Source organism: Schistocerca piceifrons, chromosome X (genome assembly GCF_021461385.2).
Source record: "Schistocerca piceifrons isolate TAMUIC-IGC-003096 chromosome X, iqSchPice1.1, whole genome shotgun sequence".
In the NCBI taxonomy this organism is placed as follows: Eukaryota; Metazoa; Arthropoda; class Insecta; order Orthoptera; family Acrididae; genus Schistocerca; species Schistocerca piceifrons.
Genome location: NC_060149.1, coordinates 840,227,515 through 840,255,369, shown reverse-complemented (window position 1 = coordinate 840,255,369; position 27,855 = coordinate 840,227,515). Strand labels below are relative to the sequence as shown.

Here is a 27,855-nt window from a genome sequence, read left to right as displayed (position 1 = left end):
CGGAAAACTGGCAACTGCATCATGACAACACCCCCGCACATTCATCACACTTGATCCAAAATTTCTTGGCCAAACATGAAATAACAGCCATTCGCCAACCTCCCTACTCTCCAGACATGGCTCCTTACAACTTGTGGTTGTTTCCAAAATTGAAGATGTCACTGAAAGGATTCCATTTTGAGAGTAGAGAAGACAGAATGCGGAACACAATGGCAGAGCTGAACACCATTCCAAAAGAAGACTTTCGGAGGTGTTTCCAACAGTGGAGGGATCAGTGGGCTAAAAGTGTGCAAGCACAAGGGACCTACTTTAAAGGGGATTAGGGTTCCAACAAAGCAAGGGGAAACTACAGCTGTAATTTTTCCCGAGGGCATGCAGCTTTACTGTATGATTAAATGACGATGGTGTCCTCTTGGGTAAAATATTCCGGAGGTAAAATAGTCCCCCATTCTGATCTCCGGGCGGGGACTACTCAAGAGGATGTCATTATCAGGAGAAAGAAAACTGGCGTTCTACGGATCGGAGCGTGGAATGTCAGATCCCTTAATCGGGCACGTAGGTTAGAAAATTTAAAAAGGGAAATGGATAGGTTGAAGTTAGATATAGTGGGAATTAGTGAAGTTCGGTGGCAGGAGGAACAAGACTTTTGGTCAGGTGACTACAGGGTTATAAACACAAAATCAAATAGGGGTAATGCAGGAGTAGGTTTAATAATGAATAGGAAAATAGGAATGCGGGTAAGCTACTACAAACAGCATAGTGAACGCATTATTGTGGCCAAGATAGATACGAAGCCCACACCTACTATAGTAGTACAAGTTTATATGCCAACTAGCTCTGCAGATGGCGAAGAAATTGAAGAAATGTGTGATGAAATAAAAGAAATTATTCAGATTGTGAAGGGAGACGAAAATTTAATAGTCATGGGTGACTGGAATTCGAGTGTAGGAAAAGGGAGAGAAGGAAACATAGTAGGTGAATATGGATTGGGGCTAAGAAATGAAAGAGGAAGCCACCTGGTAGAATTTTGCACAGAGCACAACATAATCATAGCTAACACTTGGTTTAAGAATCATGAAAGAAGGTTGTATACATGGAAGAACCCTGGAGATACTAGAAGGTATCAGATAGATTATATAATGGTAAGACAGAGATTTAGGAACCAGGTTTTAAATTGTAAGACATTTCCAGGGGCAGATGTGGACTCTGACCACAATCTATTGATTATGACCTGTAGATTAAAACTGAAGAAACTGCAAAAAGGTGGGAATTTAAGGAGATGGGACCTGGATAAACTGAAAGAACCAGAGGTTGTACAGAGTTTCAGGGAGAGCATAAGGGAACAATTGACAGGAATGGGGGAAAGAAATACAGTAGAAGAAGAATGGGCAGCTTTGAGGGATGAAGTAGGGAAGGCAGCAGAGGATCAAGTAGGTAAAAAGATGAGGGCTAGTAGAAATCCTTGGGTAACAGAAGAAATATTGAATTTAATTGATGAAAGGAGAAAATATAAAAATGCAGTAAATGAAGCAGGCAAAAAGGAATACAAACGTCTCAAAAATGAGATCGACAGGAAGTGCAAAATGGCTAAGCAGGGATGGCTAGAGGACAAATGTAAGGATGTAGAGGCCTATCTCACTAGGGGTAAGATAGATACTGCCTACAGGAAAATTAAAGAGACCTTTGGAGATAAGAGAACCACTTGTATGAATATCAAGAGCTCAGATGGAAACCCAGTTCTAAGCAAAGAAGGGAAAGCAGAAAGGTGGAAGGAGTATATAGAGGGTCTATACAAGGGCGATGTACTTGAGGACAGTATTATGGAAATGGAAGAGGATGTAGATGAAGATGAAATGGGAGATATGATACTGCGTGAAGAGTTTGACAGAGCACTGAAATACCTGAGTCGAAACAAGGCCCCCGGAGTAGACAACATTCCATTGGAACTGCTGATGGCCTTGGGAGAGCCAGTCCTGACAAAACTCTACCATCTGCTGAGCAAGATGTATGAAACAGGCGAAATACCCTCAGACTTCAAGAAGAATATAATAATTCCAATCCCAAAGAAAGCAGGTGTTGACAGATGTGAAAATTACCGAACTATCAGTTTAATAAGTCACAGCTGCAAAATACTAACACGAATTCTTTACAGACGAATGGAAAAACTAGTAGAAGCCAACCTCGGGGAAGATCAGTTTGGATTCCGTAGAAACACTGGAACACGTGAGGCAATACTGACCTTACGACTTATCTTAGAAGAAAGATTAAGGAAAGGCAAACCTACGTTTCTAGCATTTGTAGACTTAGAGAAAGCTTTTGACAATGTTGACTGGAATACTCTCTTTCAAATTCTAAAGGTGGCAGGGGTAAAATACAGGGAGCAAAAGGCTATTTACAATTTGTTCAGAAACCAGATGGCAGTTATAAGAGTCGAGGGACGTGAAAGGGAAGCAGTGGTTGGGAAGGGAGTAAGACAGGGTTGTAGCCTCTCCCCGATGTTGTTCAATCTGTATATTGAGCAAGCAGTAAAGGAAACAAAAGAAAAATTCGGAGTAGGTATTAAAATCCATGGAGAACAAATAAAAACTTTGAGGCTTGCCGATGACATTGTAATTCTGTCAGAGACATCAAAGGACTTGGAAGAGCAGTTGAATGGAATGGACAGTGTGTTGAAAGGAGGATATACGATGAACATCAACAAAATCAAAACAAGGATAATGGAATGTAGTCTAAGTCGGGTGATGCTGAGGGAATTAGATTAGGAAATGAGACACTTAAAGTAGTAAAGGAGTTTTGCTATTTGGGGAGCAAAATAACTGATGATGGTCGAAGTAGAGAGGATATAAAATGTAGACTGGCAATGGCAAGGAAAGCGTTTCTGAAGAAGAGAAATTTGTTAACATCGAGTATAGATTTAAGTGTCGGGAACTCATTTCTGAAAGTATTTGTATGGAGTGTAGCCATGTATGGAAGTGAAACATGGACGATAAATAGTTTGGACAAGAAGAGAATAGAAGCTTTCGAAATGTGGTGCTACAGAAGAATGCTGAAGATTAGATGGGTAGATCACATAACTAATGAGGAAGTATTGAATAGGATTGGGGAGAAGAGAAGTTTGTGGCACAACTTGACCAGAAGAAGGGATCGGTTGGTAGGACATGTTCTGAGGCATCAAGGGATCACCAATTTAGTATTGGAGGGCAGCGTGGAGGGTAAAAATTGTAGAGGGAGACCAAGAGATGAATACACTAAGCAGATTCAGAAGGATGTAGGTTGCAGTAGGTACTGGGAGATGAAAAAGCTTGCACAGGATAGAGTAGCATGGAGAGCTGCATCAAACCAGTCTCAGGACTGAAGACCACAACAACAACAGAGTTCCAACCCTGTTAGGTATTCGTAATACACTCCTGGAAATTGAAATAAGAACACTGTGGATTCATTGTCCCAGGAAGGGGAAACTTTATTGACACATTCCTGGGGTCAGATACATCACATGATCACACTGACAGAACCACAGGCACATAGACACAGGCAACAGAGCATGCACAATGTCGGCACTAGTACAGTGTATATCCACCTTTCGCAGCAATGCAGGCTGCTATTCTCCCATGGAGACGATCGTAGAGATGCTGGATGTAGTCCTGTGGAACGGCTTGCCATGCCATTTCCACCTGGCGCCTCAGTTGGACCAGCGTTCGTGCTGGACGTGCAGACCGCGTGAGACGACGCTTCATCCAGTCCGAAACATGCTCAATGTGGGACAGATCCGGAGATCTTGCTGGCCAGGGTAGTTGACTTACACCTTCTAGAGCACGTTGGGTGGCACGGGATACATGCGGACGTGCATTGTCCTGTTGGAACAGCAAGTTCCCTTGCCGGTCTAGGAATGGTAGAACGATGGGTTCGATGACGGTTTGGATGTACCGTGCACTATTCAGTGTCCCCTCGACGATCACCAGTGGTGTACGGCCAGTGTAGGAGATCGCTCCCCACACCATGATGCCGGGTGTTGGCCCTGTGTGCCTCGGTCGTATGCAGTCCTGATTGTGGCGCTCACCTGCACGGCGCCAAACACGCATACGACCATCATTGGCACCAAGGCAGAAGCGACTCTCATTGCTGAAGACGACACGTCTCCATTCGTCCCTCCATTCACGCCTGTCGCGACACCACTGGAGGCGGGCTGCACGATGTTGGGGTGTGAGCGGAAGACGGCCTAACGGTGTGCGGGACCGTAGCCCAGCTTCATGGAGACGGTTGCGAATGGTCCTCGCCGATACCCCAGGAGCAACAGTGTCCCTAATTTGCTGGGAAGTGGCGGTGCGGTCCCCTACGGCAGTGCGTAGTATCCTACGGTCTTGGCGTGCATCCGTGCGTCGCTGCGGTCCGGTCCCAGGTCGACGGGCACGTGCACCTTCCGCCGACCACTGGCGACAACATCGATGTACTGTGGAGACCTCACGCCCCACGTGTTGAGCAATTCGGCGGTACGTCCACCCGGCCTCCCGCATGCCCACTATACGCCCTCGCTCAAAGTCCGTCAACTGCACATACGGTTCACGTCCACGCTGTCGCGGCATGCTACCAGTGTTAAAGACTGCGATGGAGCTCCGTATGCCACGGCAAACTGGCTGACACTGACGGCGGCGGTGCACAAATGCTGCGCAGCTAGCGCCATTCGACGGCCAACACCGCGGTTCCTGGTGTGTCCACTGTGCCGTGCGTGTGATCATTGCTTGTACAGCCCTCTCGCAGTGTCCGGAGCAAGTATGGTGGGTCTGACACACCGGAGTCAATGTGTTTTTTTTTCCATTTCCAGGAGTGTATTTTTTCTGGTCAGCGGTCAGATACTTTTTAGACAGGCATTGTAGATCAAGAAGAGACTGTGATGAAAATATCTGAACACTATCAGCAGTTTCACAAGTCCTCACTGGTATGGGAGACCTTCAGGAGAATTTCTGTGAGAGATGGGGAGTGCTCAGTTAATGGCATATTGAAGATTTGCTGCCTCTAGATAACTTCTGCGACATAACTCAGGCAGTGGCAGAAAATTTTGCTGAAGTAATCTTCATCACTGATCAGAATACAGACTTCTATCACACAAATCTACCACCAAGGGAAGCAGTTTGGACATTCCCTCAAACGAGAATTAACTATGAAGTTTCCTCTTGTTTAGGCCTGAGCACCTCAAGGGGATGGGTGAAGAAATCACACTTCATCATATTGTGTGCGGGAGACAGGAGACTTGGGGAAGTATTGGAGGTACAGTAGAGCATCGATTATCCGAAGTAATTGGGGGACATGGGTGTTCAGAAAATTGGTTTGTTGGGATAATCGAACTGTACATGTTTATTTGCCAAAAAGAAGTACTGTACAGTAAATTTATTTATAAGAACAGGCATCTCTTTTAGTATTACAAAGTAACATACGAAGGCATCTTCAGTAGGAATATATAGTATGTGGCACCGTTTATTAAACAAAAATATATACATATTACATACGCATTTTGCATGAACAGAATGGGACTTGAGATAGGTTCTCCTTCCGATCTCTTTTGTGTAACCCACTTGTAAACAGCATCATCTAGATCTTTGTTAGTGGCGAGCTTCATAGTTTTACGGCTTGTTGATCCCTCAGTAGAATCAAGCATAGCTATAAAATTTGCTATGCTCGTCTTGTGTTTTTTTATATCCGTAATTGTCGACTTCCCCACCTTGTACTCATTGGATAAAGTGGTTGCAGATCCACCTTCTTCTAACCGTTTAATAATCTCGTACTTTTCCCTCATAGAAAGGACAACACGTTTACGTTTAAGCATTTTGTATCGTCAAGTTCACTTCTTCACGCAGCAGCACACAAGTAGTCGTAACAGAGAACAGAAGGTGACTGTTTGCACCGTGAGAAGCTCTTCTTGGGGGCACGCAATCCTTCAAACTGCGCAGAGTGGCACGCCTCAACTCTTAAGCTGGCGCAGCTGTTGCTGTGAACAGCTTTGATACTGCCGCTACTTCCACTGCCAGTGCCAAGCCGACAGCAACTGGCGGCTTGGCCAGTCAGCAGCGCCTTGTGATGGCCCCATTAGAAGCAATGTTCCGCCAGCGGTGGCCCAGTTTGGCGACTACTGTGGGAAACTTGGTTTGGGAGTGAGGGGGATGATGGACGGTAGGGTGGGAGAGTAACAGGTGCGAGCGAGTACACAGTTCAGTTAAGCAGTCGTTCGGTTGACCGACGTTCGGATAATCGACGCTCTACTGTATATGATTCTAACACCTCTCCTGGAATTGTGTGTCTGAGTGATTATTGGCTGTAGGGGAAAGATTGTAGTTGAGCTGGTAACAACCAGCTTGATTGGATTCAAGAATCTGGACAACATTGCATTTATATCTAGTGTGGGCTTTGCAGGTATCATTTCATCACTGATAACTTAACACTGCTAGAGGCAATGATACAACAGGCTTCCCTGTGCAAGCTACACCTTGTAGGCCCATTTTTCTGCTAAGAGGCAACGATACAACAGGCTTCCCTGTGCAAGCTACACCTTGTAGGCCCATTTTTCCACTGTGAAAAGGCCTAAGATACTGCTAGGGGGCATGTCATCGCCTAATGGGGGAAGTGTTAACAGACCAGTGTGAGCAAGAGAAGTGTACTACAAAGAAGCAATATCTCATGGATGATTTTTCTTTGTTTTATTTCTCCTCCAACCACTGACAATATACAAGTGTTTGAAGAAGTGGGTGAAACACATTGGTTTCAAGTTCTCAGCAGGGAAATCTGTGTGTAGATTTCCACCTTTCACAAAGCTTACACAGTCCTCCTGAATTGCCCATGGGAAACTGTTTAGAGCATGAATAAGTCTTTGTGATTCCAGTTTCATAAGACATTTGTGCATTCCTGCATGGATTATGACTGCCAGATTTAATGGATTTTTTAAAATGAAATCAAAATTATCCACTATAAGTAATTTTGACTGCCCGCTGGCTCTGACAAAACCAGTCATATGCCCCAACTTTGTGCTAACACTGCTCATCCAGTGCTCAAGTCACAGTGAAATCAGCATTTGTAAATCAGGCATGTACCATAGCATCATTCGGGATGTGTGTGACACAAATTTGACTGGTTCACAAATTCCAATATTTATTGGTAATGGATGAGGCTAACATCCACACTGGATTCTCAGGAGTACAGAGGTATGTTTGATCTTCTGAAGTATATAAGAGAGAGTTCACTAGATGACCCTGCTTATACCAGCCCTGTAATTATATGTTTTCTACACTGGTTGATCGAAACAGGATAATAACCTTGACTAATATGGGGTTTGCCTTCATTTTCTACATTGGATGGTTTGTGATCGCAAGGTTTGTGCAGTTGTGAGAACACTGGAGAGATGTAGGAAGTATTTGGGCTTGACTACCTTCTCCACTGACAACGTCCAGTAGATATAGTGACATTCCACTGGATGCCAGAGCATGTGAGAATTTGAGATAATGCACTGGAAGATTGAGCAGCCAAAGAAGGTTGCACATTAGATACTCTGGCACAACGTAGTCCCCCCCCCCCCTCCCCACATGGAGCGGGGAGAGTCGGAAGTGACCAACAGGTTATCTGTGGTGAAACTCCTTCCAGTCAATGGGGCAGAATGGAGTTCTTTGTGTAGGACACAGTCCCCTTATGTATGGAATCATCCTCCAACAAAGCAACCCACAACTGTTCATTGCATATGATGTATCACTGTTGTTACTCGACTTTTTAGTTGATTGTGTTTTATTTGCTGACGAAAGAGCATTCCTACAATTACATACGGACTTCACCCTCTATTTTAGTTAATTATTACATGAATTCAATGTAAATTTTAAAATTCTGTTTTGTATCAGGTGTTTATTTCATGCATTTGTTCATCTTTATTAGTGGTCCATCATCTTGATAATTAACATGGACCATTGTACATAGAATCTTATGAAGCAACTTGTGCAGAATTCATGTCTTTCTTTTTTTTAATTTCTTAAAGTACCCACTGTATTTTGAATAAAATCATTTTGGATATAAGGCCTCATCATTATGAAACACTAAAAACAGCTGAAATGTCAAAATTTCGACATACTTTGCAGCAGTCCCCTGTAGCCTGACTTACTGCAGGCTGCCGATGATGATCTTCCCCTATATACTGTCTAATAACGTGGCCTAGTACCCAAAATGATTTTATTCAAATTGACACTGGCCGAGGAAGCATTGTATTGTTGTGATCTCATTCCCTGTCTGTGAATGATTGTTTTGGCAAGTTGTGTTGATATGGACATGTTTGTTATAACAAATCTATGGCATTTTAATTAATAACTGATTTACCTCATAAAACTACCTCCCTTCTAATATTACAAAAGAAATATGCTAATGATGATTAATCTTGCTAGTCCGACCTCAGATGGTCTGACTTCTCTCTTACAAGGGGAGGCCGCCAATTGTGAAATTCAGATTCGATTCATACTGCGCATAAGAGAAGCTCATGGCCAGAGGTGTAATGTGGCAAAGCACCAAGGTGCACTTCTCAGCCGTTGTCGAGAAAATAGAGTTAAAAGAAACCGTTGCGGTGAAATACTCTACGATTATTAATTTTTTATAGCGTCGCGGCGCAGCGGTAAGCGCTCGGGTTCATAATCTAAAGGTCGCCGGATCGAATCTCGCGCCATGCAACTTTTTGTTATTATTTGTTTTTTTGTAATTCAAATGTGTGTGTGTCTATATATATATAATTCCCGGCAATCAGTTGCAACAATTATGCATATAATAAGTTGTTGAAAGTCGTTCGTCGTGGAAAAATAAAACTTGAAATAAAACACAATATCACAAATGGTATTCATGTGGGTACAATTTATTGAAAAGTTCGGTATACACTCTCACATAATTAACAATTAGTGACCAGAAGTAGCTGGAGTATCGCACGAACCAGAGAGATAGTTATCATAGAAACATGGAAAGCAGAAAGCAGCACGACATCGAGCACATCTGATAAACGATGCGTTTTTACAAGAACAATTGTTTTTTAAACTATCTGTTGGGAAACATACCTGAATGACATTCTGAAAAAATTATTCTATCGTTCGTCAGGTTTGATGCATACCACGCGTATCGTATCATATCGGCAAAAATCGGAGAAGACAATTGATGGTGAACGATGGATGATTACGAACCTGAGCGCTTACCCCTGCGCCACGACGCTGCAGATAATTGTTAATCGTATAGAGTATTTCACCGCAACGGTTTCTTTTAACTGTTGATTTTCTCGACAACGGCTGAGAAGTGCATCTTGGTGCTTTGCCACATTACACCTCTGGCCATGAGCTTTTATTATGCGCAGTATGAATCCAATCTGAATTTCACAATTGGCGGCCTCCCCTTGTTAGTCTGACCATCCCATTTCCGGTGTTTGTTTACGTTCACAGGCTACTACATTCAGGTCTGGCCTTGTTGATGACTCACTGTGTGCAATATCTATTTTTAGGCTGTTGACTGTTGCTAGGTGTGATAGTTAAGTCAGTTTTAGTGTGAAATAACTTGTTTCTAACTCAATCAAAAAGTGTCAGTGTGCACCCATTTGTTTTATAAATTTGTAACAGTGTGCTTCTTATACATTAAAGTGTGTGAAACTAAATAACAACACCAAATAGACGTAAACACTTAACGCTGTCCTTACAACCAAATATTGAGCACAGTGATTGAGTGGATCGGAACAGCTGACATTGACTGCACCATGGAAGTAGAATTAACTGATGACCAAATCATTGTCCGTAACTTGAACATCCAGTAAACATGAGAAAGATGACAGTGAGAACAAAGACAATGAATTTACAGCTTAAGTATTGTGTACAGATGCTAAAAATGCATTTGATATAGCTCTTCAGTACATTGAACAGAGCTCTATGTCTATCCCAATACACATTTTGTGGATTGGGAAATGTTGGAACAACACATAAAAATCAAGATGGTTGTCCACGAAGCAAAAGAACATTACAGAATTTTTTCCCTGCTGCTTAAGAAAGGAACATTTTTTGCTGTGTGATTTATCATGTTTTAAACAGTTCAGTGCAAATCAGTTGTTTGCCAGTGCAGCACTGTAGTTAGGTATGTATGGATGTAAAACTTTCACTCACAATAACAGTACCTTACCATACAATACAGATGTAATTTAGAGTATTGGCACAACTGAACATTACACTTTCGTGGAAAATTTTTCAGTGTGTCAACAGTTTCTTTTCATTCTGTTACTGTTTTAAATGTAACAATATTTCAGACAGTGTTTCCAGTTTGAAATTAAAGTTGCACTGTACTGTTGTGTGATGTTATGGGTCAATAAAAGTGTTCCTCTGATAATCTGAACATTTCTGGCTTCTGGCCATGCTCCCAGTTCTGTAGGGGACAGATAGCAAGGTTCTACTTTATTACTATGAGGGTCATTCAATAATTGGTCTGGGGAAAAACTGTTAGTAGGCCAAGTTTGGTGCTTTTATGGCTTTAAGTTGGAATTACTGGGTTGATGTATCAACATTGTTTTGTTTATAACCTCAAAAATACATTTCAAGATGGCGAGTCCACTTGATATGTCCACATTAGTTGAACAACATTCTGTTATTCGTTTTTTACTTGCTGAAGGCGAGAAACCAGTGAATATATGCTGTAGAATGTCTAAAGTTTATGGTGAAGGTTGTATGAATTATACAAATTTTTACGAGTGGGTAGAGCACTTCAAAAATGGTTGTGACTGACGAACACCGTTCTGGCCGACCAGTTGCTGTTTCAACTCCCTCACTTCAAAGTCGAATTTATGACATTATTCGTGCTGACCACCGTGTGACTGTGCAAATGATAGTCGATAAGGTACAAGTTAGTACTGGTACAGTTCATAACATGATCTGTAACAAGCTGTAGTATCGCAAAACATGCGCAAGATGGGTCCCAAAGGAGTTGACACAGCTACACAAGGAAACAAGGTTCAGAGTGTGCACAGATCTAAAGGAACATTATGAAAGAGATGGTGAGCACTTCCTCAACAAAATTTTAACTTGTGATGAAACTTGGGTTCACAATTACGAGCCAGAATCAAAAAGACAAAGAATGGAGTGGTAGCACACCAACTCACCTGTCAAGAAAAAATTCAAAACCCAAGCATCAGCAGGAAAAGTCATGGTGATGGTGTTTTGGGGTGCTGAAGGTCCAGTTTTTTGTTGTTATCTCGAAGAGCAGTGTATAATGAACAGCCAATACTACTCCGATTTGCTTTTAAACAAGGTGAAGCCAGTTATGAGAGAGAGAGACGACATGGTTCTCCAGCAAGACAATACACGTCCTCATAATGTACAACTAACCTGTGAAACCATCGACAAAAAGGGCTGGGAAGTATTGCCCCATCCCCCTTACAGTCCTGACTTAGCAGCTAGTGATTTCCATTTGTTTGGTGCTCTGAAGGAGGCATTACATGGGAAGAGGTTCCAGGACAACAAGGACGTGAAAAAGTTTGTGGGAAATTGTTTCAAACATCAAGATAAAGATTTCATTGCAGCCAGAATAAAAAAGCTTGTAGCCCATTGGAACAAGTGCATAAATGTTCAAGGGGATTACATTGAAAACTAGAAAAAGTATTGTTTTGTAAAAATAAATGCTTTTTTTCTCCAGACCAATTTGTCTCTTTAATTAGTGAATGACCCTTGTATTATTATTATTATTATTATTGTTATTATTATTATTATTATTATTATTATTATTATTATTATAGCTTCATATTGACCAAATAGGAAAGTATGGTACATCTGTAAAGGAGACTGCGTATAGGACACCATTGCAACCTGTTCTTTGAGTATTGCTTCAGTGTTTGGAATCCGCACTAGGTTGGATTAAATGAAGACATGAAAGCAGCTCAGTGGCGGACTGCTAGATTTGTTACTGGTAGGTTCAGGCAACATACAAGTATTATAGAGGTGCTTCAGGAACTTGAGTGATAATCCCTGGAGGGAAGACAGTGTCCTTTTTGAGGAGCACTATTGAGAAAATTTAGAGAACCAACATTTGAAGTTGGCTGCAGAGCGATTCTACTACCGCCAACATACATTTTGTGAAAGGACCACAAAGATAAGATACATGAAGTAAGGGCTCTTACGGAGACTCATAGATGGTAGTATTCCCTTGCCCTATTTGCGACTGGAAAAGGAAAGGAAATGACTAGTAGTGGTACAGGGTACTCTACACTCCGCATCATATGGTGCTTTGCAGAGTATGTATGTGGATGTAGATCACATAACAACTTCAGTTCCTCTACTGTCTTTGTTGTTGCTTATTCTGCCAGTACTCCTTCATCTTCTCCCCATGATGCCTTTTTCTTTCTTTTGTCCATGTTGTTCCCAATTTGTTATTTCTTCTGCCTTGAGAACCTTTGGACTTTAGTATTTTATTCTTAAGAACGTTTCTTATAGTTGTTGTTATTGAGAGAGAATTAATAGAAAACAAAACAAGGTAAAAAATAAAAATACAATTAAAAATAAGGGAGAGATTTGTTGCCATAACTAAAATAAGTGTAGGTGCAGACAGTTACTATAAAAGTTTCTAAGTAATCCCAATGGCTATTGAACGCTACATCTCCTATCCTTTCCACACTAGCTTCAGGAACCAAAAGCAAATCAACATTGTACTAGAGTATTTCCTGTTGCACTAGTATTGGAGATCCAGTCTCCTTTTGAAACTAATTTCGGTTTGGCAGATTGGAAGACAACGTAGTGTTGGATCCAGATAAAAGCTGAGAATTCAGTGGACCTATTTTCCTTCACTTGATTTATTTTTATCTCTGTATTGAACTGTTTCCTTCTTCTGTGACACTTTGTATCCTTCTATCCTTGAGCACACATTAGTTAGGACAGCTTCATAAGGTGTTGAGGCGCAGATTTCAACGTGCTTAAGAATGGCTGGCTCTTTCCCTTAAAAAAGAAAGTAAATATCAGTAGTCATCCTGTCTCGTATTTAAGTGAAACAATTTTAAATTCGCTTACTTTACTGTCACACTTTCACTATTTCATTTCAGGACTTTTACGCTTTTCTGAACTCTCCCTCCCTCCCTCCCTCCCTCTCTCTCTGTCTGTCTGTGTGTGTGTGTGTGTGTGTGTGTGTGTGTTGGAGGGGGTCTTTCTGTCTTGTATTTCATATTATTTAATGTTTTACAGAGAATTATTTGATCTACTATGTTCTATTTTTCTGCTGTAATATACCTCAGAGAACAACACTTTTTCATCCACCTTTTGTGTATACTTTAATAACAAAAATTTCTGTTTTCAAATGACATAATTCAGACCCATCAAAATTGTACTGTTTTTATTTCTTCAGAAAACTTAAAATTTCAGTTCCCTGAACTAATGATTTAACTTGCAAGAAAATGTTAGTAATCACGTGAGACCAGAGTTTCTCTTGGTGTATCCAGTGTTCAGATAAATTAGAGAATGCAGCCAGATGTTGATGTCGACAGCTGCCAATATTTAGACAGGAGTACACCCTGCCATTTTCAAGGCAAAATTGCAGCAAGTAAACGCTGTGCAAGGGATAAAACTTCAGTTTGCAGAGAAACTCTGGAAAGATTGAACACACACACACACACACACACACACACACACACACACACACACACAGTAAACACTAGTGCCATCACAAACCAAAAATGACCTACATCAGTCTGCAAACCAAGGTTTTAAATTCCCTTGCACCGCACTTACTTTTGCCTTGAAAATGGCAGGGTATGCTTCAGTCAAAATATCTGCCATTGTCAATGTCATCACCCGGCTGCATTCCTGTAAGTTATTTGAACATTAGAAGTCATGCTTTTCTGTAATAAGGCAGTTAGTGTCGTTGTTAGGATGTGTGTCTTTGCTTAGAAGCATAATTTTAAGTGCTCTTGAACTTCTGTTCCAGACGTGAAGAAAGGAAATGGATAGAGAAACAAAATAAATTTTATCGTGCAAAGAGGAAGAAGGAAGATATGACACGGATTCGAAATCTTGTAGATAGTGCATATGCTTTAGACCCTCGAATAGCAAAATTCAAGCAAGAAGATAAAGATCGAAAAGAAGCGGCAAAACAGGCAAAACGAGAAGCTGCTAGAGCCCGACAAGCGGAGGAGGAAAGAGTGAGAAAAATATATGTATCTTCTCTATGCGTAATTTTGCAACTTGTATTTTCTGATTTATTTTTTGTGAAGTTTTATATCTCCAGTGACAAACTGCATAACTGTTTTCATGATTTATTTAGTTTTCATGATTTATTTAGTTTTCAATGTATTTAGTTACTGTTAGTTTTTCTTTGTAGTCTGTCATTTATACCTCCATCTAATCTCCTCTCTGTCTCACTATAGCAGGAGTTTTTGAACAGTTATAAAAGTTTTCTGTCCATTCTTGGTAATATATGTATGAATTTTTGTGTGGCTTGCAGAAACTTCAGGAAGCTCAAGAAATAGAGCTGAGAAAAAAGGCTGAGATAGAGGCGGTTGAAAAGGCTAGATTAAGTGCTCTTAAAGCAGAGAGAGAAGCGCAAAAGAAGACTCTGAAAGTTAAGCGTGCAACATTACGAAAACTTGTGAAATCTAATAATTATTATATTGAAAATGAAGAAGAACGTGTTCGGCACATGGCAAGCTTGGAAAAACTATGTGAGGTTCTTAAACCTGAACAGTAAGTGTCATATTTTTTGTATAATATATAGGAAAGTGAGACAGACCTGGATTAAATCAGTGTGGTAGATTAATCAGTGTGGGCTGGTACATGGGCCAGCCTGAGTGTGGTTTTTAAGTGATTTCCCACGTTTGTTGTGGTAAATGCTGGACTGGTCCCCAAATTCTGCTTTACAGAATATGATACACAAACAGTTAAAATATGATACACACACAAAACAAATTTGACATGATTCACAAACAGGTTACTTTGATGACTGTGTCATAGGGAAGTTCAATATAAAATAACATTTACCAATTCTGAAAAAGTTTATCCTGTACTAGACTGGGCAGAATGCTAGGGAAACGAAAGATTTTTATTACAAAGCAATTACAAGCTACTTAGATTTTGGCTTCTGACAACAAAATTTTTGCAAACATATTAAGTCCTTTTCCACATTATATAAAAATCCAGTTCTTTGATTGTTCTGGAGAATCTTCTACCACACTCTTGATGAGTCTTTTTGTGGCATGATTAACGCTTTCACTGCTGTGGACATGTATTCACGTCTTGCTCCGCCGTTCACCAGGTGCTGTGGATGTGTATACGCACATTGTTCAGATTTTCTTATAGTCTGTATGTATCCCAAACTGCCAACCTCTCACTGCATATCTGGTGAATATAAAAAAAAGTTGCAAGTATTTATCGTGCAACACATGTGCTCTTTGTGTGCCATTATTGACAAAAAAAGGCCTTGTTTTTATATCTTTAACTGTTTAATAAATATGATTGTTGTGACCTCATAATTCCATATGCAGAGATGGGAATGGGCACATTGTGCATGACCATCCGTCATATGTAAAAATTGATAACTCGAGAACGAAATGAAATATTGTACTGCCCTGTTTTAAATAAGATTTCGGTATCATACCTACATTTCATATACTGTAATGTATGAGCTAAAATCAACCGTACGTGAAATTAACGCAGTGCATTTTTCCCTCTGCAAACTCTTGAAAATTTCTTGCAATGTTTTAGTTAATTTTGTGCAGTGCAGTACCTGTGCTGAATAATGAAAAGAATTTCAGTCCTTTATTGAGCAAAGATACCAGACTGTAAGATGTACAAAAATAAATTTTTTCAGCTAATGGTTTTCTTATAATTGGATAATAATTATTTCATTGCAGCCAGGACGCCATCTCTCAGCACATTAAGCAGCATTTGGTGAGCAGTACAGTCATGAGAAAGTCGCGCTCACCACAGAACACATCTGTAGCAGCAGAGGGGTTAAATGACCCACTTCATTATTTTAGCTTTTATTTTGCTGCAATGTTGGGTCCTTTAACTAGGTCAAATAATTTTATGTTGTTTTGCTTTTTATTTGCCATTCTGTGTGACAATGTTCTTCACTGCTCCAAAAATTGTATGTTGCTAATATTTTGAAGGCTCCCTCATCTTTGGTCATTTATTTATTTTATTTTTTGTCAGATCCAGGTTCCACATGCATATGTTAGTACAGCTTGTGTAAGTGACAGGCACGTATTTTGATTTTGTTAGAGATACAATGATGAGCCAAAACATTGTGTCCACCAGCATCATAGCATGTTGATGAGCCAAAATATTGTGACCATCTGCGTAATAGCATGTTGGTCTACCTTTGGAATGCAGTACAGCAGCAATTCTGCATGGCACAGATTCGACAAGTCCTTGGTTGATTTCCAGGTGTATGTACTACCTGATGCCTGAACACAGGTTGTCAATTCCCATAAATTACAAGCCGTTGGCTTGTCGGTGCAGAAGTGACACATAGTAGAGTCCCACACGTTCCATTGGGTTACGATCAGGCAAATTTAGTGGGCGAGATATCAGTGAGAATTCACTGTCATGCTGCTCAAGCCAGCCTTGCACAGATCTGGTCTTATGACACAGACAGTTATGCTGCTGAAAGATGCCATTACCATTGGGGAAAATATCTTGGATGAAGGGATGCAGGTGGTCTGTAATAATGGTCAAGTAGTGCACAGCTATCAGTGTGCCTTCGATTACTATCATAGCCAGTGACACAGTGCATATTGCAAACAACCATTTGCTTGGATGGCAGCGTACCTGGACGTGACTACCAACTTAGTGTAACAAGATACATGATTCATCCAATTGGGTGACGTGTTTCCATTGTTTGTGGTGTACTCTTGATTATCCTAAGCTCACTGCAATTGCAATTGACAATGTTGTTGGGTTAAACCAAGAATTTATGGGTCATCTGCTGTAGAGCCACACATTCAACAGTATGTTCTGAACAGTGTGCCCCAAAGCACTTGTGCATGTGCCAGCATTGTACTCTGCCATGAGATCTGCCACAGATCACTGCCCATCTTGCTTTACAGAGTGGGCTGGTCTCCAACCTCCATGTTCTGTGATGATGTCTGGACATCCAACACATTTTCGCCTACTTGTGGTTTACCGTCCTTCTACCATTTTCCATAGGTGCTCACAACAGCAGCATGTGAACAGCCAATCAGCTTTGTCATTTCTGAGATGCTTGTTCCCAGGCACTGGACTATAACAATCTGACCTTTGTCAGAGTTGCTTATGTCAGTGAATTTCTCTATTTGCAGCCCATATTATCTCTAGAATGATTCCTTGTTTGTCTCACCTCTGTGTACATACTTCTCTTAACACAACATACCCACAGTGCAACCAGGTGGCACCCAATCTCACAGTGTTTGTAATGTTTCGGCTCATCAGTATATTTCTGCTGTTTTAGACATTTGACATGGCATAATGCATTTTATTTGGTTTTTCAATTGTGACTTTTATTTCAGCCTGTATGTTATATAAAAATATTCTCATGTACTTAAATTCATTTACTTGTTCAAGTATTTCAGTTAGAACACTTAAGTTAGCATTATTTTTGGGAGTACTTCTGTCCATAAACATTTCCAGTCCATTGATGCACAGAATAATTCTGCTGGTTAATGTTTAGTTCTTACATGTTTACCTTAATTGTTATAGAAATATGTTGTTCTGCAAAAAGAAATTCTCCAGTGTAAATTATTATAGGCCTAGTGCCATTTTGGTTCTAAAGTAAAACCTAGGGTGTGTGTAGAGGAACAGAGCAATTATAAGGGATGTCTTTTATCAGCTGCTTCTATCATAAACTGTGACTTCAAGCTCAGTCTGATGAGATGCATTTAGACAAACTGAATGGCAAACTTTACATTTTTTGCAAATGAGGAAATTGGTGGAATTCAGAATGTAAAATAAAAAAGATGGAACAAAATTGGTATCATTGAATAGAAACATGAAAATATCTAAGATTTTTGGTGCATAAGTTTTTTCTTTGTTGTGCTGAGTGAGTTATATAAAAATATTCCTGATACTGATAAGTTAAACAGTGCATATGGAAAGAAATAACAACTGGGATTGGACTGGAGCATGTTGTAGGTCAGTGAGCTGAAGTGATTGCAGTCACGTAAAGAGAATGAGTTCCTAAACAGCTCCTCGAGCATATTTTGACACGTATTCTATTGGGAAGAGACCCATCCGTCGTCAAACTGAGATTGTGAAGAGTCTTCACTTGTCCGGTACTCCAATGAAGTATTAATTGTGTTATGTTCATGACCTTGGGTTTGTTGACAATTTGGTAAAGCTTTCATAGTCTGCTCTTCTGAAACCCACAGCGGAACGGAGATTGTACGCCATCCTGAAATGTCCAACAAATAATACAGACGTGGCAGCAGTAACCACCTCAAATACAAACAGAATTCATTAGAACATTTACATTGCCAATGCGCTTTCTCTTTGGATAACTTGTGTACAAGCCTATATTTGTTTCTACCCTGATCAGGAGACCTCACTACCCGTGAGGCCATTTTCTTGGATGGCCTTTGGCTGTGCGTCTGAGGTATGACTTTTGAGGTTATTTTATTGAGGTTCTAACAATTGTACCACAGTGGCCTATAACGACCTTGCCTAAAATCAAAGTACCTGTTTGCACACCTTATACCATTTGGCATAAATACATATTCTCTATAAGCGTCCCTAAACTGACGCACTAAATCATGCAAATTAGGTTTATAGTACCACAGTTCTTCCAACACAGTAACAGCTGCAGAATAATTAATCCTGTTGCCATAAAAGGTAATAGCAAGTTCACCAATCCTCTGCTGATTATTGGGAACAAGGAATGTGAGGCGTAGATCGTCCGGGTAATTTCTGATATGGTCCCAGTTGTACAATTTTGAACATCAAAATGACTAGATTTGATTACACTGCTCCGTTTTTATTTAATAACTGGAGTCGTATTCATTTTATTGAGAAGTATTTTGATTCGTTTCAGGCTAATTGTGTTGTAGTCCATTGTTTGATGGAGTGTCACTTGAATTATAATGGCTGGGAGGGCCATGTAGTGCGCTGGTATAACGACCTTTCGGTCCACGGAGGTTCGTAAGAAGCAATTATATTTATTTGATGATACAAATATTGGCAAGTCAACTTTAGTGGAGAAGGTTTTGTCGAAAAAGCAGCACGTATATTTGCCATTTTGTTCCGAATTCGGATTTGGTGGCTATGATAGTCGTGTTCGTAAAGTAATTGTTTTCGAAGAATTTGAGTGGTCTAGATGGCGTCAATATGCATCTGTATTGAAGCATATTGTCGAAGGTCGACCAGTTACTGTCAATGTAAAGAATAAACCTGCAATGGTTATTACTCATTGTGGCTTGGTTATATTTGTATCGAACGAATTCAGTATTGGAGACGAAGCTTTAATTTCAAGACTTGAAGTTGTACATGCAGATTTTCATATTGTCAATTGTCGTTCGTTTAAGGATGAGGTGGATGCGTCAGACGCGTCAGATGTGGAAGCCCCGGAGGAGGTTGTCTGTATATCGTCGGATGAGGATGTTCCAGAAATTTCGTGCTGCACGCCCTCGGCGTTGGATACGCCAACGGACGAATCTAACTAGGACTATATATGGTCGCATGTGTAGCTGGCCCACTGAATTTACACAAACAGATGGTGTATGGTTCGAGTATGGTAAAATAGCCGCCCTACCAAACATAAATTCCAGGCCCGATCGAACGTGTTCTAAAAATATCTTAACTTTGACCTTAACATAACAATGCAAATGCGTCAAATTACCTTGTGCAAAAGGTTCCTCAGATACACAATACTCCAAAATAGACCAAACAGAAAGAATAGTGTCAACAAAGAGTTGTTTGCCACCAACAGAAGCAGCATCGACTGTAATAAGAAACGAATCGCTACTCTTTTTATACCCACGGCGGCGCATAGCAGTTGCGTCACCGTCTGGAACATGTCCAAGCCAGTCAGGCACGTTATGGCCTGCCGGCGACCTTGGAGATGCGCAAGACCTAAATCGCGGAATCGCGCCACTAGTAATACTAGGTGGCGGCGATTGACTTTCTAATGAGGCTCCCACAGGGTTTTCACTCAAAGCGGGTGCCCCTTCAGCTCCAAATAGGTTCACCGGCATGCCAGTGTGCTTTGTCATCAGATAACTTGTGTACAAGCCTGTACTTGTTTCTACCCTGATCAGGAGACCTCACTGCCCGTGAGGCCTTTTTCTAGGATGGCCTTCGGCTGTGCATCTGAGGTATGACTTTTGAGGTTATTCTATTGAGGTTCTAATAGTTGTACCACAGTGGCCTATAACGACCTTGCCTAAAATCAAAGTACCTGTTTACACACCGTATACCGTTTGGCATAAATACATATTCTCCATAAGCGTCCCTAAATTGACGAATTAAATCATCCAAATTAGGCTTATAATACCACAGTTCTTCCAAAACGATAACAGCTGCTGAATAATTAATCCTGTTGCCGTAAAATGTAATAGCAAGCTCATCAATCTTCTGTTGATTATTAGGAACAAGGAAGGCGAGGCGTAGATCGTCCGGGTAATTTCTGATACGGTCCCAGTTGGCATAAAAAAACTCCAACGCAGACATTAGCTGTAAACAAATACTTTCATTCAGAACGTTACAGTCCCTTTCCTTTTACAAAATGTCATATAAATTCTATTTCTTAAAATAAATGTGACATATTTAACTTCACTTTGAACATTATCATTTTTCTCAGGTTCATCACCAGAAATTTACAGTCCAATATAGAATGGATTAGTACCTTGAAACAAGCGATTCTTTACTTTACATCCCTTTTCTAAATCTGTACATGACTTTACTTTCGTTATATCAGCAGTTTGCTGAGACTTAGAATATGTAAGAAACTTAAATATATTCCTTCTATTATATTTACGCCAGGGTACACCAGACACGCACTTCATTTAATCATTTTTGCTTGAGATGCAGAAAGATATTTCCTGTTGGGTATTGGAATGCTGTGTGTTGTAGTTAGACTACACTCGGAATATTCCAGCATCAGTTCATTCATTTTCTGCTCATCATAATACTTTAATATTCTGCAGATGAATGTTAACTTCATAAATATGACATTCAGTACAACTTCAGCAGTTACTGTCGGTCTTACAGATTATGTTACTTTAAGATCGACATTGTCAGGTAATTGCCTTTTTCATCAAGAACACATAACTCCATACTGAAATATTTGCTTCAAATTTTAAAAAATACCCAGCAGGAACATATAGCTCCATGCTGATTCTGTAGCAATGACAGTATTCCATTATGATCTGTTTGTAAATCTCTGTCATAATATTCTTTGAAGAATTTCACCACACCTGTACCAATGTAGCAATGTCCTTTTAGCTGAGTCAGTGGTAATGTAATATATATTCTGTTGGGTGTGTTATCTAATGTTACATATCTTGCTTATGTTGAAGATTCCACTTGAACAAATTTTATATCTTTGCTATTATTCTTGCGTTAATGGTAGCTCAATCGTTGCATAATGTTGTCCTTTTTGTTAGTGAAACTGAAAGTGAGAATTTTAGTGGCTGTCATTTAGATTCTTGATGTGCCAGTAGTTGAAGTGACCAGTAATGACGATCAGACATCCACAAAAAGGTAATGCATTAATAAGTTCATTTAGAATATGTACAGTTAGCAACTGAGATTTTCAAAACTTTAAAGTACTCTAAGGCCCTTGCTTGTTTTCTCCTGTGACTGAAAGTTGGAAATGACTTGGTAACAACTTTCCTGATACTGAGTACATTCAGTGAAATTTAACATGATAGCTATTAATTATTTCAGGAAATAGCTTCAAAGCATGCTGTAAATAATAACTCCAGGAGAGAACTGCATTGTAAATGGATGTTTCCACATACAGTTTAAATGCCTTATTTGGTAATGATTCGATTTTTTTTGTGAGTGAAAAATGCGGAATTCTATGTACCATACATGGGGTAATGTGTAATCTCATAATGCCACATTTCCTGACATGCTATAGCAATAAATTATAATTCAAAATAAGCTTTTTCGAGATTGTGTTCAGAATATTAAATCCAGAAACTCTCAGAATTACGTTTTAGTTCACAGGAAGCAAAAATTTGTTAAATACGGCAACATTGGGTAAATCCAAAATTTTGGACGTGTACACTTGCGCCATCAGCTAACTGGAATACAGCAAAGTTACGTGAAGTCAGAGCTCATCCTCTAGCATGAAGAAAAACTAAAAATATACTAAAATTACAATTTTTATTACACTTCTCAAAACAAATGAACATTGTTCATTTAGCATCTCATCATCATTAGTGGATCACTACTGGTAACTGAGTAGGTGTTGTCATTTCAACAAACTATCTTTATGAAACTTCCTGCCAGATTGAAACTGTGTGCCGGATCGAGACTCGAGCTCGGGACCTTTGCGGACAAGTGCTCTACCGTCTGAGCTACCCAAACATGACTCACGCCCCATCCTCACAGCTTTACTTCCCCCAGTACCTCGTCTCCTGGCTTCCTGCAGGAGAGCTTCTGTGAAGTTTGGAACGCCGAGGTACTGGCAGAAGTAAAACTGTGAGGAAGGGGCGTGAGTCATGCTTGGGTAGCTCAGGCGGTACAGCATTTGCCCACAAAAGACAAATGTCCTGAGTTCGTGTCTCGGTCTGGCACACAGTTTTAATCTGCCAGGAAGTTTCATATCAGCGCACACATTCTGGGAACTATCAGTATATTGTACATCTTGTGAACCTAACTACACTATAGCATGGTAACATACATTGCGCAGTCCTGTCTTCACAAAGGTTGGAAAAGCATGTCAATAGTTGACTGTTTCTTTTGTCCTAATTTTAATATTGTATTTTCCGTCTTGGTTAACATGTTCATCACTTCTCCATCGATTCAAAACCTCAAAACATAATGCTTAGGTGTGTCCATTACTTCAGTAGCTTTTGACATTGAAGGAAACTGTAAATGTCCTGGTTCATCCTCATCTTCACTTTCCTCTTGTTTCTCTGCCACAAGTTCCTTGAACATTTCATCAGTTTTCATGGACTGACAGACAGCAACACCTTTATCATAATCAACATATTCATCGAAGGTAAGACAGTTTTTATTTTGCCCCATTATTTTCTGCCATTGTTCAGCTGCAACTACTTTTTTTTCTGGCATGTCTTCCGTAAGCACTGGTGTCTGATGAAAGCCCGCCTTCTTGAAGCAGTTTGTAGTTGTGCTTTCTTGCACGGAATCCCAGGCACGTCTTACACAAGATGCTTAGTGTCCAAGATTGTGGCTTTGTTCATTGTTGGGGGGTAACAAGAGAAAGCCAGCCTCTCCCTGTACAAGAAGTACAAGAATCTTCTTATATTACTGTTCTAGGCATTTTATAATTCCTTGGTCCAGTGGCTGAAAGTGGCTTATACAATTGGGAGAAAAAACACTACATTTATATTATGTAGATACGATGTATCTTGCGGATGCTCTGTACACTGGTCAATAGACAAGATGCTTTTTCTATTGGTAACACCCAATCTTGCATCCCAGTCACAGAAGAATTGTTCGAAAATAGTTGTTGCTACTCATGCACTTGCATTAGCTGTACGTTGACCTGGAAATATCCATTCATTTTTGAAGTGTTGTGGACTCTTCACCTTCCAGTTATTGGTAGCATCAACTTTTCTGTTCCACTTTTGTTACAACAAAATAAAACACTTAGCGTCTCGCTATTAGGTTTTCCACTGTGTCATTTCTCTCCTGTGAGCTCCAGAGTCTTGAAAGGCAGATGGTAAAAAATAAGCCCTTTTCATCTGCATTAAAAACATCTTTTGATACAGTATTTTTTTTATGACTGATGGAAGTGTATTTCTCCACGACTTAACATTGCTTCCAATCTCACTTCGAACACATTTGTGCACTAAATTATGCCTGTTTTTGAAACTTTCGATCCAACCATTTGCTGCCTTAAAATCTGCGAGGCCAAATATGTTGCCTTAGCATGAACCACTGTACTGTTAACTGGTACGTTCAGAGCACAAGCTCGTTTTATCCACTTTAGTAGCACATTTTCCAGTTCTGGAAACTGACCAACACACACTCAGTTTTGTTAGCCATTTCCTCTTCCAAACATTCTGCTTCAATTGTTTTTTGTTTGCTCACTATTGTGTTTAAAGTTGATTAAGGTATATTCAGTTTCCTTTCATCACCTCGGTTCCAAGAGTTTCGGAACCTGTACAGAAAATTGGAATAGCGATCAACATAAACATCATTTTCGTCCTTTTTATTGCTCATGAAAACCACACATTTCATATTGTACCACCACACAGCGAGACCTTCAGAGGCGGTGGTTCAGATTGCTGTATACACTGGTACCTCTAATACCCAGTAGCATGTCGTCTTGCATTGATGTATGCCTGTATTCGTCGTGGCATACTATCCACAAGTTCATCAAGGCACTGGTGGTCCAGATTGTCCCACTCCTCAACGGCGATTCAGCGTAGATCTCTCAGAGTGGTTGGTGGGTCACATCATCCATAAACAGCCCTTTTCTATCTATCCCAGGCATGTTCAATAGGGTTCATCTCTTAGACGAATGCTTTGCCAATATGCAGCTGATATGGTTGCTCTATCGTTTGGAGGATGGCATCACATATCATACAGCCATTACAGCACCTTCCATGACCATCAGCGGCGTACGCCGGCCCCACATAATGCCATCCCAAAACAAGAGGGAACCTCCACATTGCTGCACTCGCTAGACAGTGTGTCTAAGGCATTTATCCTGACCGGGTTGCCTCCAAACACGTCTCAAACGATTGTGTGGTTGAAGGCATATGTGACACTCATTGGTGAAGAGAACGTGTTGCCAATCCTGAGTAGTCCATTTGGCATGTTGTTGGGTCCATCTATACTTCACTGCATGGTGTCTTGGTTGCAAAGAAGGACCTTGCCATGGACGTTGGGAGTGAAGTTGTGCATCATGCAGCCTATTATGTGCACAGTTTGACTAGTAACACAATGTCTTGTGGCTGCACGAAAATAATTATTCAACATGGTGGCGTTGCTGTCAGTGTTCCTCCGAGCCATAATCCATAGGTAGCGTTCCTGCCTGAATTACACACTATTCAAACAATGGAAACTTCAGATGAGAATATCAACAATTTAAGGAAAAAGATAGATTCCTACTCACCATCAAGATGATGTGTTGAGTTGCAGATAGGCACAATGAAAAGATTCTTACACGTTCGGCCAAAGTCTTCTTCAGAAAAGGAAACCAACACACCATTCACACAAGCAAGCACACCTCACACACATATGACTGCCAACAGTGGCAGTGGAACAGAATGCAACTGTCATATTGAATGAATGGAAGCAGCAATCTGGAGGGGGTGGGGAAGAGGAAGGGACATCAGGGTACAGGTGGGGGGAAAGGAGAGCACTGCATGCCAACAAGACCACTGCAAGGGACAGCATCAGGAGGCTTGAGGGGGGGAGTGTAAAAGGAGAGGGGCAGATAAGGGGAAAGACAGGTGGGCGCGGTGGCAGAGAACAGCATACAAAGATGGTGAGGGGACATGAACAGGGAGGAGGTGAGTGGATACAGAGCGTGTGGGGACAGTGGGTTTCCATCGGTTACAGATGGGATTCTTATGGGAGCAGAAAACGTGTTTTAAGGACAACTCACTTCAGTGTAGTTCAGAAAATGTGGTTGTGGAGGGGAGGATACAGATGGACCAGGTTGTGAAGTAGCCATTGAAATCAAGCATGTTGTGCCGAAAGGTGGTCTACTTTGCTCTTGGCCACAGTTTGGCAGTGGCCGTTTATCCCAGTGGACATCTGATTGGTAATCATACCAACATAAAAGCTGTGCGGTGATTGCAGTAGATCTGGGATAGGATGGCTGGTTTTATGAGTGGACCAGCCTCTGATGGGGTAGAATAAGCCTACAGCACGACTGGAATAGCAAGTGTGGGGTGGGTGGACTGGGCAGATCTTGCACGTGGATCTTTCACAGGGATATGATCACTGTGGCAAGGGGTTGGTACTGTGAGTGACACAGGGATGGGCTAGGATGTTGTGGAGGTTGGGTGAATTATGGAACACGACTTCAGGAGGGGTGGGAAGGATCTAGGGTGGGATCTCTCTTGGTTCAGGACATGATTGTAGGTAATCAGCACCTTGATGAAGAATGTTGTTCAGTTGTTCGCGTCTAGTTTGGTATTGGATGACAAAAGGGGCACTCCTCTGTAGCTGGTTCTTGGGGATGGTGGGAAGATTGAGGGTGTGTAGGGAAATGGCACAAGAGACCTGTTAGCAGACTAGGTCTGGGGGTAGTGCCTGTCCGTGAAGGATCTTGTGAGAACCTCAGCATACTGGGAATGGAGTTCTTGTCACTAGGGATTTTTTGATACCGAAGGTATGACAGGTACTGGGCAACAGAGTTATTATCACTGCAGATACACTGTCCACAGTTGGCCAGGCTGTACATGGGAGGCATTTTTTGGTGTGGAAGCGATGACAGGTGTCAAAATGCAGGTGTGGGTGGTGGATTTAGTTTGGACAGAGGTGTGGATGGAGCCATCAGAGAGGTGGTGGTCAACATACAGGAAGGGTTGTATGCTGGGTTGAGGAGGACCGAGTGAAGTGGATAGGAGAGAAAGTGTTGAGGTTGTGAAGGAATGAGCATAGGATATCTTGACTATGAGTTGCTATCATGAAGATATCATCAGTGAACCTGAATCAGACCAGAGGTTTGGCATACTGGGAGGCCAGGAGTATCTCCTCTAGATGTCCACAAACAGGTTGGCATAGGAGGATGCCATATTGGTGCCTGTGCCATATTGGTGCCTATAAATGTGCCGCAGATTTGTTTGTGTACCTTCCCTTTAAAGGAGGAGTAGTTGTGTATTAGAATAAAGTTATTAAGGTGTATGAGATTTGAGGTAATAGGTTTAGAATCTGAAGGACATTGGGAAACGTAATGTTCATTTGCAACAAGACTGTGATCATTAGGAATGTTGGTGTATAACGAAGTGGTATCAGCAGTGACGAGTAAGGATCTACGAGGAAAGGGTGGTTGGAGGTATTGGTCAGTTGGGGCTGAAGTTCTTTCAGGGGGGGGCACAATAACCAGCTACATTGGTGTGTCCATGATAGTTGGATTTGTGGATTTTAGGCAGCACATAGAAGGTGGGTGTGTGGGATGTTATGGGGGTTTGGAGGGAAATGGATTCAGGGGAGAGGTTCTGGAAAGTTCCTAAGGCACTAATCAGGCATTGAACATTATGTTGGACTTCAGTGATGGGATCACTCTGGCAGAGTTTATAGGTGGTGTAGTCAGATAATTGGCTGACGCTTTCTGCCAATTCATAATGACAGTGTTGGCAGTTAGGATGATTAGGTCATTATTTGTTTTTAGGTTCTATAAGGCTGTCCTTTGTTCTGCTGAAAGGTTGGTGGTGTTAGGAAGGGAACTCTGGTAGGTTGGTGATACAAAGTTGGAGGTAAGGAAAACCTGGATGGTGACTGGGGAGGGTATCACAGTTGGATGGTCATATAAACTGGGAAAGACAGCCGTAAATTTTGGCATCAGGTTGGCTTTGGTTGGAGGGATTGTTGGCAAAGAAGTGAACCCACTGCAGGGATGAAGGGAAGGAGAGTAGACCTTTGGGATGTCCAGCATGGTTAAATTTGGGTGTAGGGCTAAAGGTGAGTCTTGTGGATAGGACTGAACGTTCTGTGGGGCTGATGGTTTGAGGGAAAGTTTAATAACTGTGTTCCACGAATATTTGTGTCCTGGATTTGGTGGAATGTT

At 41.0% G+C, this 27,855-nt stretch overlaps 1 protein-coding gene across 1 annotated transcript in view; it reads left to right on the top strand.

The window, feature by feature from the left end:
* Positions 1–27,855, top strand: part of LOC124721488 (dnaJ homolog subfamily C member 2) — a 191,618-nt gene that overhangs the window by 150,065 nt on the left and 13,698 nt on the right. Inside the window, exons 6-7 of the mRNA XM_047246495.1 lie at positions 13,936–14,149; positions 14,452–14,690. Of these exons, the coding sequence (XP_047102451.1) occupies positions 13,936–14,149; positions 14,452–14,690 (453 nt within the window). The remainder of the gene's footprint in view (positions 1–13,935; positions 14,150–14,451; positions 14,691–27,855) is intronic.